The sequence below is a fragment of the Myxine glutinosa genome, chromosome 7 (assembly GCF_964187855.1).
Source record: "Myxine glutinosa chromosome 7, kmMyxGlut1.1, whole genome shotgun sequence".
In the NCBI taxonomy this organism is placed as follows: Eukaryota; Metazoa; Chordata; class Myxini; order Myxiniformes; family Myxinidae; genus Myxine; species Myxine glutinosa.
In genome coordinates this window covers 159,881,885-159,897,870 of record NC_136267.1, presented here as the reverse complement: position 1 = coordinate 159,897,870, position 15,986 = coordinate 159,881,885, and the positions used below count along the sequence as shown (strand labels likewise).

General features: G+C 46.5%; 1 protein-coding gene across 1 annotated transcript in view; it reads right to left on the bottom strand.

The window, feature by feature from the left end:
* The window catches only part of LOC137430902 (histone deacetylase 4-like), a 500,554-nt gene that overhangs the window by 80,858 nt on the left and 403,710 nt on the right, over positions 1 to 15,986 (bottom strand). The window contains exon 21 of the mRNA XM_078782462.1: positions 1,134 to 1,252. Coding sequence (XP_078638588.1) covers positions 1,134 to 1,252 — 119 coding nt within the window. The remainder of the gene's footprint in view (positions 1 to 1,133; positions 1,253 to 15,986) is intronic.

Sequence of the window (15,986 nt, the reverse complement as noted above, 5' to 3'; positions counted from 1 at the left end):
TCATTGTCACACCCCCAATCTGTCCACCAAGTTTCGTCCGACTCCGTCCAAAACGTTTTGAGATATTGCGCTATATATCGGTTTTAGCTCAATCACTCAATGTTGAAGAATCACTTAAAAAATTCTCGAATCCAGATCCGGATCTGGATCTTCACCAAAATCTAAAAATTTTGTCGTTGTCATACCCCCAATCTGTCCACCAAACTTAGTCTGAATACGTACACAACGTTTTTGAGATATCCTGTTCACACACATACAGACAGGGGTGAAAACATAACCTCTATCCACCTTCGGTGGCGTAGGTAATAAGAAAGAATAAACAAAATAATTTCTAGATTGACCTAAGAAAGATGAAGAAGACCATTCCTTTTTGCATCTTCAGATGCTTAGGGCTGCCGCAGCAGTTTCCTGGCTATTGGGGACAATCCAGGACGGGTCGCCATTCCGACGACGCAGAGATATGGATAGACAAAACTATCCATGAAATCAGTGTGAATTTACCCAATTCCAGATTTCCTAAGTTAAACAGTCAAATTAGTATATTAGATTGGACATCTCCGTTGATTGTTGGTTGTTGCTGGTTGAGGGACGGTGGAATTTGGCAGCATGCCTGCTCTGCGCTGTGTGGTTTTGGAATGATGGAAAGTTTTTTTTTTGGAATTTTGGAAGTGTCACAGAGCATGGAATCCTTCAGATGGAATATAAATAAAGTTGGCTGTTTCGTCTTGATTTGGGTGGTGGACGTGAAAAGATGTCTCGAAAAGTGTAGCTCATTGTGCGTGGTTATCCTGGATAAAATATGTGCCCAGACATTATTATGATATCTGCAAGATGATTATGGGGGGAGAAGGTGTATATTGTACATGTTATGTTAAATGAATGTAATGGTGATAATGGGGTTAGTATGTAGAAGACAAGTTAGTTTATAGATTAAGTTAATGAGGGTGAGGACAGAGCATAGACATGAAAGGACAAATTGCTCCTCCAGTGTTTGTGTCCTATAATTCTACTTTTGGAAATGTTATGGGAAAAGAAATGATAGAAATGGTGCTTTAAAAACAGGTATTGTTCTATTGGATATGTGCAGAACCACACATGCCAACATGGCATCGACATGTAAGACTACAACCTACATGCTGATGAGACCTTGTATCCCCCAAGGGGAGGTGGGTGTCCAATAGCAGCATCAAACCCAGCAGAGATGAGAACAATATCAGGATCAAAGTCATGTGCAATTGGGAGCAGCACCGTCCTGTTGGAGTCAGACACATTTAGCATACGTATTCATAAATCTCAAAACCTTATCAATAAATACACAACAAAATGTTAACACAACTAACCTATCTTAGCTATGTTGCATCACGATTGTGGGCGCGTGTTTGTGTGTGCGCGTGTGTTTGTGTGTGCACGCGTGTTTGTGTGTGTATGTGTGTGTATGTGTGTGTGTGTATGTGTGTATGTGTGTATGTATGTGTATGATTGTGTTTGTGTGTGTGTGTGTGTGTGTGTGTGTGTGTGTGTGTGTGTGTGTGTGTGTGTGTGTGTGTGTGTGTGTGTGTGTATGTGTTGTTACGGATTCATCACTTCCGTTTTGGTGGTTTGCATCCACTGTAAATATTTCCGATTCCATGTATTATTATTGTTGTCATTTAAAGGAAATAGATATTTCTAGTTTCAAAAGTTAAAAGTTAATGTTAAAAGAAACAGGAAACCGGATCGGGAACCGGCTCGGGAACTGGAAGAAAAACCGGAAGAAGACGAGGAGAGAAAAGAGGGGATCGAAGTAAAGTCGGACAAGAAGCTGGTTGCTTTGCGGTCTGGATCGGACGTTGTCAAGCAAGAGTCACGAGTGAACTTTGGGATTCCTGGGAAAAGGGATTCCTGTGATTGAGTTGTTATCACTGTGACTGATCAACCTGTGTGTCAGGTTTGGCGTTGGATTCCAAGGAATCATCGTCGGGTCGTTGCGTCTCGAGAACGAGCCATCGGCCATTTTGACTCGCGCGCTTTGCTCATCGCGAAAGGTTTTTGCTTCGCGTCAGCCGTTTTCACCATTCAGACGTCTATCTGGGATGTGTGTGTGTGCAACGCGGATTTTGAAGGCAAACCTGAGGTTCGGCGATTTGGAGCTGTAAAACATCCATACTAGAGGGTGTGATTTCCTAGTCGCCTTGAGTGCGCTTTTACGCAGCTTTGGGCCGCGTGACTCTTTGCGCTGCTTTGGCCGCGTACGCCTTTGTGCAGTTTTGGCGGCGTGCCTGGGGCCTGTCATCTGAACGGGATTCGGGTTTGGATTCGACATCTTTCTGACGATCGCTGGAGGGGATCTACTTTGAGCTTGAAGACGGGAATATAGAGACATTGGGGAATGTTCTTTTTTCACTCACTTGGAGCACAGTGAGTTACTTTATACGAGCTGATGGTACCATCATCAGATATACAGTCATGCGAAAAAGTAAGTACACCCCATGTAAAGTTTTGACTTTTTCAACATATTTCAACATACAGCTATTTGATCTTCATTTCAAATATATTGATAGATAAAGGTGATATAATAAAACAAATATCATGAAACATTTACATTTTGTAGTCCATTGTATAATTTAAATAAACATAAATGCAAATTTCGCATGTGGAAAAAGTAAGTACACCCTTGGCTCTAATTGATGGTATTGCCCCCATTCGCAGAAACAACCTCAAGTTGGCGTTTCTTATAACTGTCTACCAGTCTCTGACATCGACTGGGAGAAATTTTTGCCCACTCCTCCATGCAGAATTCTTTCAGCTGTGCGATGTTTGAGGGGTTTCTTGCATGCACAGCTTGTTTCAAACCCCCCACAACATCTCGATGGGATTTAGATCCGGGCTTTGACTTGGCCATTCCAGAACCATCCATCTCTTTCTTTTCAGCCACTCCTTGGTGGATTTACTGGTATGTTGACTTTGAGGGTCATTGTCATGTTGCAAGGTCCACCTACGGTTGAGCTTCAACTTTCCGACAGATGGCCTCACATTATCCTCAAGCACCCTCTGGTACAATGAAGAATTCATAGTGGATTCTATGATGGTGAGCTGCCCAGGCCCTGATGCAGCAAAGCTGCCCCAAACCATAATATTTCCACCACCATGCTTTACAGTTGGTATCAGGTTCTTGTGGTCAAATGCTGTCTTTGGTTTTCGCCAAACATGTCTTCTGGTACTGTGGCCACATAGCTTTACCGTTGTCTCATCTGTCCAGAGCACATTGTTCCAGAAGTGCTGGTCTTTGCCTAGGTGTTCATTGGCAAACTTTAGTCTTGCCCTGATGTTCTTTCTGGACAGCAAAGGTTTCCTCCTGGCACACCTCCCATGTAGATCAAATTTGTGCAGCCTCTTTCTAATGGTAGACTCGTGCACTTTGACATCAACAGTGGCAAGAGCTACATGTAGGTCCCGTGATGACATTCTGGGGTTCTTCGAGACTTCTTTCAGCATCTTGCGGTCTGCTCTCGGGCTGAACTTGATGGGGCGGCCTGGCCTGAACAAGTTGGCAGTTGTTTGGAATCTTCTCCACTTGAAGATGAGCTTCCGGACAGTCGACTGATTGATTTCAAATTGTTTGGAGATCTTTTTAAATCCCTTCCCAGACTCGTAGGCATCTATAACCTTCTTTGTGAAGGCCCCAGAAAGCTCTTTTGATCTAGGCATGGTGGCACCACACACTTCAACAACAAAGAGCAAACCAAACTAAATGTCTGAGGTTTAAATAAGAAAGGTTCCTCCAAGATCCTCTCTAACGATGTTCTAATCATTTGCACCTGAGCGGGTGCACCTGATTCTAATTTTAGGTATTTGAAGTGGTGATAAATGTAGGGGTGTACTTACTTTTGCCACATGCAAAATTTGCATTTATGTTTATTTAAATGATACACTGGACTACAAAATGTAAATGTTTCATGATATTTGTTAAGTTATATCACCTTTATCTATCAATATTGTTGAAATGAAGATCAAATAGCTGTATGTTGAAATATGTTAAAAAGTCAAAACTTTACATGGGGTGTACTTACTTTTTCACGTGACTGTACATTGATTTTACTTTTGATTGCTATTATTGTTGTATTGTTATTCTTGTGTGATTTTTAATACAATATTTGTTTGTTGGTAGCAATTGGTGTGGTTTTACCATTGATTTTTGACACAGGATAACACACTTTTCTGCCGTGACTCCTCTCGGGTCTTGGAGGTACACCGTGACCAGGGGGTCGGGGAGGAGCACTTAACTGTGTGTATGTGTGTGTATGTGTGTGTATATGTGTGTATGTGTGTATATGTGTGTATGTGTGTGTATGTGTGTGTGTGTGTTTGCATGTGTGTGTGTGTGTGTGCGTATGTGTGTGGATGCATGTGTGTGTATGTGTGTGTATATGTGTATATGTGTGTACAGTGTATGTGTGTATATGTGTGTATGTGGGTATGTGTGTGTATGTATGTGTGTATGTATGTGTGTGTATGTGTGTATGTGTGTGTGGGTATGTGTGTGTATGTGTGTATGTATATGTGTCTAAAATATGTGTAATATGTCATGCCTAATATTGGTGTATACAATACCATATGTTTATATAAGGTACCTGTATATGTGTATGTAACATATAATGATGATATTTGTGCATACAACACACAGCATAATATGTTGCACACAATATGTGTGCACATTATACACAGCATATGATGTTATGCAAAACATATGTTTAAACCATAATTGTGCATGCATACGTGCAAATCACGACCCATGTCAGTGTGTGTGTGTGTGCGTGTGTGTGTGTGTGCATGTGTGTGTGTGTGTCTGTGTGTGTGTGTGCATGTGCATGCGTCACCACCAACGGACCTCATCTCCACCCGCAAGTCCGCAAAACCAAACAGAGCCTTCCCCCTGGTCCCGAAGCATCCATCCCCAACCCAGAGAGGAATCCACGACTCTTGTCTCCTTAGCCATGCTTCCCCTGCCCCTCCACCATCCATGCCTCGCCTTCCCCCTTCTCCACCTCCCAGCTGGGTCCACCAGAGCTCTGGCGCCCTTCTCTCCTGGGATCGTCAAATCCTGGGCCCTTCTATCCAACAGCATGGGGCCCACAAGTGCCACCAAGCTTCAAGGCAAGGCTGCGTCCCAAACGCATCTCAAATAGCACGAATCCCCCATCCTCAGTGGATGGAGCCCTGCAAGAAAAGGTCCACCAACGCTCGCATCCTCCCAACCACGTCCGCCAAATCTCAGGCTTCCCTCCCACTCCGGTGTGCAAATCACAAGTCCCCGTCCAACTCAGTTCCACCAAATCTCAGGCCCCAAAGTCCCACCAAGCTTCAAGGCCAGACCGCATCCTAAACACATCCCGCACGGTGTGACGACAGTCACCCCACGTGCATCTTGTCTCATCAAAGCTGCCGCTTTCGCGTCAGTCCCCACTGCCTTCAAAACTGTCGTCTTTGACACAGCCCCTGGTCTTCTCCGTCCCAGGCGAGAGGGAGGCGGCATGACTGGCAAATCATGCCGCCTCCCTCGTCACCGCCATCTTGTGTTATGCATCTTGTCTGCCGTGTGTGGGTGTGCCGTTTGTTGTTATCTCCATATGCAAGTTTATGAAGGTGAAACGAAGCCCTCCCAGGTCTCAAAGTATCCACCTTTGTGTGTGCGTGTATATATGTGCATGTGGTATGTGTGCATAATATGCTTATACCGTATGTTAGGAGTATGCTATTCAGTACACATCCATGAAGAAAGACTAGTTACAAATTAAATAGTCGACCAGCCATTATGACATCAACGTTGTTTTATACATATTTCATAAGCAATTCTCTGACTTTAAAAATAACTTACAATTGTGTATGTATTTTATTAATAAGTTATTAAGCTCAACATTTCACAGGTTTCTGAAGCTTTAGCTCCGGTTTTTAATTTTTTTTTTAACAAAGCGAGATTTTAAGGTCCACAGAATTAGATATTCACGTTTGATTTAACGAATAAATATGGCTTCACCTAACACTTAAACATTTTAATCTTAATCTGAATCTTAATATAATAGGCATCTCTATCATTTTAATCTGAGGATTCTCGATCAGAAAATTATTAATCAAATTTACTTTCTGAGAGTCTAAAGCGAGTTGTGTGGCCATTATTATTTGTGGGCTGAGACAATCGTACTGGTGATGACGTCACAAAGGACGCAATGACCATGGCCGTTTTCTGGAATTTTTAAGGGCAGTACCAGCCAGTTTGGCGTTTTTTAAAACGTTATAACACCTCAAAAAAACATTATAATTAAAAAACATGTTCAGTTCTTTGTTTATTACTTGCAAATCAATACCATGCATCAAATAAAATATTTTTAATTTCTGTTTCTGTGGATCCTTAAGTCATGACTCTACCCATTATTTAGACATTGCAAAACACACAGTGAAATATAATTAAGAGGAAGAAGCCCTCAAACTGATGAAGACATGCACAAGTGATTTCCCAAAAGGTATATGCAGCCCTACAGGCCACTTTTCTGGTGTATGACAATTATATAATAATATGAATTCACTTACAATATGCAAATTAAATACCTTCAACACATAACAATGCAATAGGCATTCAACACAGGAGGAAGCAATTAGGCCAATTGTGCAATGGTCTCCAATCTCTGTTTTTGGTCTGTGCTCTATCCTTTTTAACTGTTGAGAGTCAACCAAGGAAGCAGCACACACCATTTTTAGTCTTTGGTATGACTCGACCGATATTCAAACCACCGATCTCCCAGACTCATAGAAGATGCTGCAACCATTACACCACCAGGTCTGGTAAATTCCACTGACGTTCAATTCCATCTCGCTAGAATTCTCTTACAGATGGATACATCCTTCTATCAAGTGTGAAAAATATTTACAAACAAGTAGAGCTACATTCAAAGTACACCGTAAAGTATCTGTGCTCTATCTATAAACCAACATGCAATAGGCATTCAACCAGTGTTGTGGATATGGGATTTGGCCTCCATATCCGCTTGTAAATATTCCCCTATTTCCCCAATACTCCCCAACTATCCCCAATCCCCCATTCCCTAGTCCCATTGTCTGTAAACAACACTCTGTAGAACCGACCTTCCCCTTTTTCCCCCATTAACTGTCGTGCCCAGGTTCACCGCGTCTCACGTAGACAACTATAGGACCTCTTGCTAGTTATTCTTCGTCTATGTCAGTTAAGGACTCGTTTCCATTAATTCTGACTCTTCGTTGCACCAGAATGTGATTGTATGGCACCAGTAGTGAGTTTAGGACCTCCCCATACCTCCTCCCATCTTCCTCATGAAACAATAACAACAACAACAACTACAACCACAGCGGGGGCGGCGCGGCCGCGGTGCGGGGAGTGTGCGTCCTCACACCGGCTTGGTTAGCCGCCATTGCCATGTGCGCCCACGGGGTTACCACGAAGGGGCTGGCTGTCAGCTCCTCGTCAAGGGCGGAGCCCGGTAACCCCCGCACCCAATAAGAAGCAACGGGCCGATTCCATCTGGGGCGGAGCTAACGAGCCGAGGGCGTGTCACTCCCCGCCGGATATACGCAGCCACTTACCGGACGTGACGTCAGATGCGCCTCAGCCACGAAGGAGAAACAGACGCCACCTCCAGCGCGACGAGACCTCCCGCATCTCTGGACCGGACCGGGTCGATTCTGCCCCTGCGCCAAGGTGCACCTTGAGCCTCGACTACCTGCCCTTCCTTGCCATCAATCCCCGTGTGAGTCAGTCTCGTCCTGTTTATCTGTGGTCTGTCGGGGTTACTATAAGACCGTGATTAAGTGCCTACCTTCCTATGCTGTCTCTCTTGTCCTTGTAATCTAACGTTCCGAACTATTATAACCTCCTCCGGAGGTCTTGAGAACTGTACCCCTGGTGTCGTGTCATTTTAACCCAGCCGTTGTGTCCTTTCCTCAATTGATTTAGCGTAGCGCGACTCGGCCAACGTTCGAGTATAATCGGGTAAACTGTGCAGACGCGGTCATACCAAACCGCTCGGTAAACCAACATCCACAACCGCGTCTGTAACATTTGGTGTCGAGGAGTTGGATTCGGACCTGGGACTAAATTCAGTTAGGCCCAACTTTTGGAACACCAATTGTACCATTAGGGTAACATTTTGGTGTCGGGAAGTGGGATTCGATCCGGAGCGCGTTTCACGCGCTCGAAATTATAACAGCGAAATTTGATTTTGTTTTACGAAAATAAAAACCCGAATTTTGAAAGTCGCGCTATGGCAGACCAAGACGGCTGGGTTCCGGTAGTAGGGAGTGAGGCAGGGTCGATCCAGGACCAAAATGAGGGACAAGAGGGGAGCGAAGCAGTGAGGGTAGCAGACGCACGAAATGGCGCCTCGCACATGGCCACGGCGACCACGCCCGCGACCGTGGTAGCGCCGCTGGTGGATTCGAACCTTTTCCTCCTGCAAATGAGGGCCCTTATGGAACAAATGGGTGAGCGATTAGAGGGCCAAATGGGGGTAATGAGGGACGAAGCGAGGGGTACCGGTGAGGGGTTAGACAAGAAATTTGGGAAGTTAGACAATAATTTTGAGGAGTTAGACAAGAAATTTGAGAAGTTAGACGACAAATTTGAGGGGTTAGACAACGGGATAAAAGAGGTGAAAAATGGGTTAATGGGGGTAGAAAACAGAATGGCCGCTCAAGAGAATCAAATGGAAGGGATGCAAAATGGGTTAATGGGGTTAGAAAACAGTATGGAAGGCAAATTGAGGGACATGAGGAACCAAGCGGAAAGGGAAGTTAAACAAATGGAGCAGCAGATAGAGGGGGTCAGAATGGGGGTAGAAACCAAACTGGATGCTCACAGGGAGGAAATGGAGCAGATGAGGGTGGCATCTGGGCAGGAGATGCAAGTGATGGGAGAGGAGATCAGGAGAGGAGTGAGTGAGGAGGTCGGAGGAGTGCGCGAGGAGGTGAGGCACTGTAAGGAGCACATGGAGAAGGAGGTGAGAAAGGGGACTGTAAAGTTACAAGGGGGCATAGAGGACCTGACGCAGGAGGTGGAACAGCTGACGGAGGGACAAAAAGGACTAACGGAGCAGGTTCAAAGGAACACTGCGGTATTAGGAGGGTTAAAAGCGACACAGAAAGAACTAAAAGATGACTTGATAGCGACGAAGAGGGAATGTCAGATGGTACGTGAGGGACTGACAACGAGGTTGGACGAGGTGATAGAGGTAATGGAGACGAAGGACCGGCAGGTGAGGACGCACATGGAAACGGTCAAGGTAGCCTTGGAGGACGAGCTTGAGGAGACGTACCGGGGAATAAAAGAGGTGAAGCAGAAATTAGAAGAAGTGGAAGAAGGGGTGAGCGAAATTAAAAAGCGACGGAGAGAGGATAAGAAAGAGATAAAGGAGGAAGTAAAAGAATTGGTCCAAAGTCTGTGTTTGGATCGTGATGATGTGCTCATTAACCGGATGAGGGATTCGCAGGTGATGGAGGAGAAGCGAAGAGGAAGAGGACCCGGTGTAAGTGGTGACCAATATGGTCGTGCGTATGATGCGCCAGGTGATTTAAGAAGCTTGGGGGTCGAGATGGACCCGGGTGTTCGTGAGAGGCCGTTGGTGAAGTGTGCGACAGGTCTGGTGTGCGAAAAAGGAAGTGTGCGAGAAAGTCCGACTCTGGGGTGTGTGAGGAAAAAGTGCGTGCCAAGGAGTGAGGGTGCTGGCGAGAGTGAGTCGGTCGTAGCGCGTGTGCGAGGGAGCACATGGAAGCGTGGTGTGGTGAGTGTTACAGAGGGTGTGACGGGAGAGTGTGCGCAAGAGTGTGCGCGAGAAAGTTGTGGGACGGACGGGTGCATGGGGAAAGAGTGTGCTGTCAAAGGCAAGGAAGAATGCACACCTGTGGTGAGTGTTACAGAGGGTGTAACGGGAGAGTGTGCGCGAGAAAGGTGTGTGACGGACAGGTGCATGAGGAAAGAGTGCGCTGTCAAGAGTAAGGGTGAGTGCGCTGTCAAGAATGGAGGTGAGAGTAGTGAGAGTGACAAGGAGCGTGAGTTGGTTGTGACAGGTGAGAAAGGATGCACACCTGGAATGGTAGAGCGTGAGTGGGAATGCACGCTGGAATTGGTAGTGAGGCACGTGGTTGGGTGTGCGAATGAGAGCACACCTGTGATTGTCACAGAGGAGGTGACCGAGGAGGGGGCGCGAAGAGGTGTGTTGGGGAGGTGTGCGACCATCGAATGTGTGCCAAAGTGTTCGGTGGTCAGGTGTGTGACCAAGGCTGTGAGTGGAATGAGTGTACCTGGGTGTGTAAGGAAAGGTACGAGGAGCATGGAAACGGCTGGATGTGTGAGCAAGGAACGGGCTGCGGGGTGTAAGCGTCCAGGTAAAGCATCGACGGTAACCGGTTTAGAGGTTAGAGCGACTTTTAGCCGAATCGGGCCCTCGGTGCGTGCTGGGCCTCGCTTTGAACGGCCGAGTCCGTGCTCCACTAGGCGGAGCGGGCGGCTGGATAGGAAGGGTCGTCATGGCGACCACTTTTTGTTGAGGCATTCCGGCAGGTCGAGATCGGGACATTGGATGGCTCCACGCCGAGATGGTGCGTGGGATCTCGGCCCGGGTAAGCCCCCGTCCCTGCACCGAGTGCCGGACGCATCCAGCCGCTGGCACAGAACAACCCGCATTCATGGCTTGGCTTTACGAAGCCGGGCTTTGGACAGGAATTGGCGCACCGAGAGGCATTAGTGAGTAGACTGTGTGATGAGGTTAGTGTTTTGGCCCCGAAATTAGAGAAAAACAAAATTTGATGATTGGCAAAGGAGTGGCAGTAATGATTGGCAGATGATGAGTAGTGATTGGCAAATTTTTGATTTGTGGAAATTTGATGTGCAAAATTGGTAGTGAGCGATGGGCCCGGTGGGTAAGGGTGGCATCCCTGCCACCCTTCCCATATAGTGGGGCAAATGCGCTATAGTTTATGGGGTGTATGGCAGTGAAAACTAGCCCGGGTGGGTTAGGTTATATTGATAGGGATCTAGCGAAGATGACGTGAGGTAACGTTAAGGTTAGTTAGTGACTGATACCTGTAGTGGGGACGCAGGTAGATTAGTATGGATGATAATGACGTGGGAGCGCAATAGTTTAAAGGGACGACTGGGAAGCGCAAGTTTCAGAGGGAAGTAGTTAGCTGAGATGATGCCGTGTGTGTGAGGATTGAACAGGTGAGGATTGAACAGGTGTGATCGAACAGGTGTGATTGCACAGGTGTGCAACTGGACAGGTGTGTGGAGCAATGGATGAGTAGTGAGTGTGGTGGATCAGCGCGAAGGCGCTTGGGGAGAGAAGGGTGCAGGTGGCACCAGGTGTGAGAGCACAGGTGTGCAAGTAAAGGTGTGTGGGGAGAGTTGGAGTAAGTGGTACGGAGTGGTGTGCATGGTGCGAAGGTGTGGATGGGGGAAGAGTGGACCCCTTTCACGAGTACCCGGGGCGGGTAGTGTAAGTGTTAGGTAGAGGGTATAGGTAAATTGTGGTTGGATATTGGCATCTGTGGTGCGGGTGACAGAATGGTATTGTGGATGGGTGCATTAGTGTTGTGGAAATGGCTGGGCGTGTAGCCTGTTAGTGTGTGTAGTTGGTTGGGCACTCCACCACTGTGAGGATGTCGGCCAGGTGAGGCCGCAGGTGGGCTCTGGGAGCCGTTAGTGTCAGTGGGGCCCAAGGATCCGGAGGACGGACCCGGGTAGCCCAGTGCCAGAGAGGGCACCGAGTGGGGAGAGCGCCAGAGGGCCTTCCCCAGGTAGTTAGGTTAGGGTAAGGAGCAGGTAAGCTCGGAGGCAACTGCAGTGGTGGAGGTGTGCAGGTGGGTCGACCCGCTGGGAGAGGTACACGCCACAGCCCAGAAATTGTGGGAGGGCACCGGGAGATGAATCGGGGGAGTGAGACCCCAAATTGAAAAGCACCACAGTTTGGTCAATGGGAATTGGTTTTTAGAACCCATAGTGTAAGAGGGCCAATGGTTTGGCAGGAGAAAGACCCCGGGTAATGTAAAGTTGTTAAAGTCATTTAGGAAATAGTTAGGATTGATGAACCTGTCGCACCATACGCAGCCACTTACCTGTGGTGATGATGACTCCACACCTGTGTTTTCTTTGTTCTGTGTGCAAGAAATGAGAATTGCTGTGTGGATTGGTGAGACGCATCACGACGTGGATGAGACATTGGGGTGATTCCATCTCTCCCTCCTTAGGAGGGACTGATGATGAATTGGTAATGGCAAATCTTGATGTTCAGTTGGAGATGGCAAATTATGATGTTGAGTTGAAAATGGCAAATTTGATTGGTTAGGAGGGAGAGAAGACGAATTTGGTATATGGGAGGAACGGGGAAGACAGTAGGGACGTTTGTTGATTTGTAAAGTAGATGTTTATGGGTAGTGTTGTGTTTTGTGGATACAGTAAGGGGTAAGGGAGGGGCCATGTAGGTTACCTGGTGGAGGGGGGGGGGGCGTATGGTAGGAACGTACCTGTCTCACCTGGTTCCCATGTGCCCCCAGTGTGCATTACCTTACATTGCGTGCACTTTTGCGCCCTTACCACCTTTCTCACTTGTCTGCTTCTTTTGTCTCCCACCTCCGAGGATCTGGCTTTGGGGCAGAGAGAGAGGAGAGAGAGGTGCTGGCTCCGCAGTTGTGGGCCTGCACTTTCACTGCTTGCTGCCGGGATCGATACACCATATGGACCGCAATTTTGGTGGCCACCCACAATGGACCGCAGTTCTTTTGCGGGCAAGCACCACCCGTTGATGGACCTATGGGTCAACGTGGCACCTATGCCATACAGGTGAACCACTAATAGTTGGCCCCCTGACGGCCACAATAAAGAAATGGACGCGGTTGGCGCCTTTCTTTATTTTTAAAGAAGCAAGAAGGCCAAGTGCAGCACACGAAGGCAAGACCAGCGGCAGAACATCGGCCGGCTGCGACACCACCGGTGACTATAAACATTTTATTGGTGCACCGGATGGTGCTGACTGTGTTATGGGGTGGTGCTTTTGGTGCTTGGAAGTGGTGCTCTGCACATTATTAAAGGCCGTAAGGCCACAGAGCACTCGTGGGTTGGTGTATCGATGCTGGCATGCGTGCTCTCTCTATGCATAACATCTGCATGTGTTCCTCCAAAAACAGGTCCTGGATCGTAGTGTAAATATCAGCGTAGTCTTGTGTAAATAATGCTCCCTACCGGCTGTATGTTTAGTTTGAGAATTCTTTCCGCGATTCGGTTATCCTGTGGGTGTGTTTCTGTGAGGAGAAGGGTGCAACGTCGCAGGGGGACATATTTACTCAATTGTGAACATCTGTAAAACTGTCGCACTCAGGGTAGAGTTAATAGTAGAGGGAACTACATCTGAGTGCCACACTAAAGTAGGTAAAAATTTATCGGGTCGGGACGCCCCGAGGGTAGAGAAGGGTGCAATGTTGCGGATATGGGATTTGGCCTCCATATCCGCTTGTAAATATTCCCCTATTTCCCCAATACTCCCCAACTATCCCCAATCCCCCATTCCCTAGTCCCATTGTCTGTAAACAACACTCTGTAGAACCGACCTTCCCCTTTTTCCCCCATTAACTGTCGTGCCCAGGTTCACCGCGTCTCACGTAGACAACTATAGGACCTCTTGCTAGTTATTCTTAGTCTATGTCAGTTAAGGACTCGTTTCCATTAATTCTGACTCTTCGTTGCACCAGAATGTGATTGTATGGCACCAGTAGTGAGTTTAGGACCTCCCCATACCTCCTCCCATCTTCCTCATGAAACAATAACAACAACAACAACTACAACCACAGCGGGGGCGGCGCGGCCGCGGTGCGGGGAGTGTGCGTCCTCACACCGGCTTGGTTAGCCGCCATTGCCATGTGCGCCCACGGGATTACCACGAAGGGGCTGGCTGTCAGCTCCTCGTCAAGGGCGGAGCCCGGTAACCCCCGCACCCAATAAGAAGCAACGGGCCGATTCCATCTGGGGCGGAGCTAACGAGCCGAGGGCGTGTCACTCCCCGCCGGATATACGCAGCCACTTACCGGACGTGACGTCAGATGCGCCTCAGCCACGAAGGAGAAACAGACGCCACCTCCAGCGCGACGAGACCTCCCGCATCTCTGGACCGGACCGGGTCGATTCTGCCCCTGCGCCAAGGTGCACCTTGAGCCTCGACTACCTGCCCTTCCTTGCCATCAATCCCCGTGTGAGTCAGTCTCGTCCTGTTTATCTGTGGTCTGTCGGGGTTACTATAAGACCGTGATTAAGTGCCTACCTTCCTATGCTGTCTCTCTTGTCCTTGTAATCTAACGTTCCGAACTATTATAACCTCCTCCGGAGGTCTTGAGAACTGTACCCCTGGTGTCGTGTCATTTTAACCCAGTCGTTGTGTCCTTTCCTCAATTGATTTAGCGTAGCGCGACTCGGCCAACGTTCGAGTATAATCGGGTAAACTGTGCAGACGCGGTCATACCAAACCGCTCGGTAAACCAACATCCACAACCGCGTCTGTAACAATATGCTTATACCGTATGTTAGGAGTATGCTATTCAGTACACATCCATGAAGAAAGACTAGTTACAAATTAAATAGTCGACCAGCCATTATGACATCAACGTTGTTTTATACATATTTCATAAGCAATTCTCTGACTTTAAAAATAACTTACAATTGTGTATGTATTTTATTAATAAGTTATTAAGCTCAACATTTCACAGGTTTCTGAAGCTTTAGCTCCGGTTTTTAATTTTTTTTTTAACAAAGCGAGATTTTAAGGTCCACAGAATTAGATATTCACGTTTGATTTAACGAATAAATATGGCTTCACCTAACACTTAAACATTTTAATCTTAATCTGAATCTTAATATAATAGGCATCTCTATCATTTTAATCTGAGGATTCTCGATCAGAAAATTATTAATCAAATTTACTTTCTGACGAGTCTAAAGCGAGTTGTGTGGCCATTATTATTTGTGGGCTGAGACAATCGTACTGGTGATGGCGTCACAAAGGACGCAATGACCATGGCCGTTTTCTGGAATTTTTAAGGGCAGTACCAGCCAGTTTGGCGTTTTTTAAAACGTTATAACACCTCAAAAAAACATTATAATTAAAAAACATGTTCAGTTCTTTGTTTATTACTTGCAAATCAATACCATGCATCAAATAAAATATTTTTAATTTCTGTTTCTGTGGATCCTTAAGTCATGACTCTACCCATTATTTAGACATTGCAAAACACACAGTGAAATATAATTAAGAGGAAGAAGCCCTCAAACTGATGAAGACATGCACAAGTGATTTCCCAAAAGGTATATGCAGCCCTACAGGCCACTTTTCTGGTGTATGACAATTATATAATAATATGAATTCACTTACAATATGCAAATTAAATACCTTCAACACATAACAATGCAATAGGCATTCAACACAGGAGGAAGCAATTAGACCAATTGTGCAATGGTCTCCAATCTCTGTTTTTGGTCTGTGCTCTATCCTTTTTAACTGTTGAGAGTCAACCAAGGAAGCAGCACACACCATTTTTAGTCTTTGGTATGACTCGACCGATATTCAAACCACCGATCTCCCAGACTCATAGAAGATGCTGCAACCATTACACCACCAGGTCTGGTAAATTCCACTGACGTTCAATTCCATCTCGCTAGAATTCTCTTACAGATGGATACATCGTTATATCAAGTGTGAAAAATATTTACAAACAAGTAGAGCTACATTCAAAGTACACCGCTCCCATACCAAATAAATAAATAACATATCCTCAAATGCGTGACATTGCAAGGGTGGCTTCGATGCCCAGTGATGCCGCCGTGCAGCACATGGAGATGGAATAGGGAGGGAGCCATGTACAATAATTGATTGACTAATTGCGTAATTGAAGAAATAAGTGATAATCGTAAAATAATAAATTAATCAATTGGCTAATAGAACACC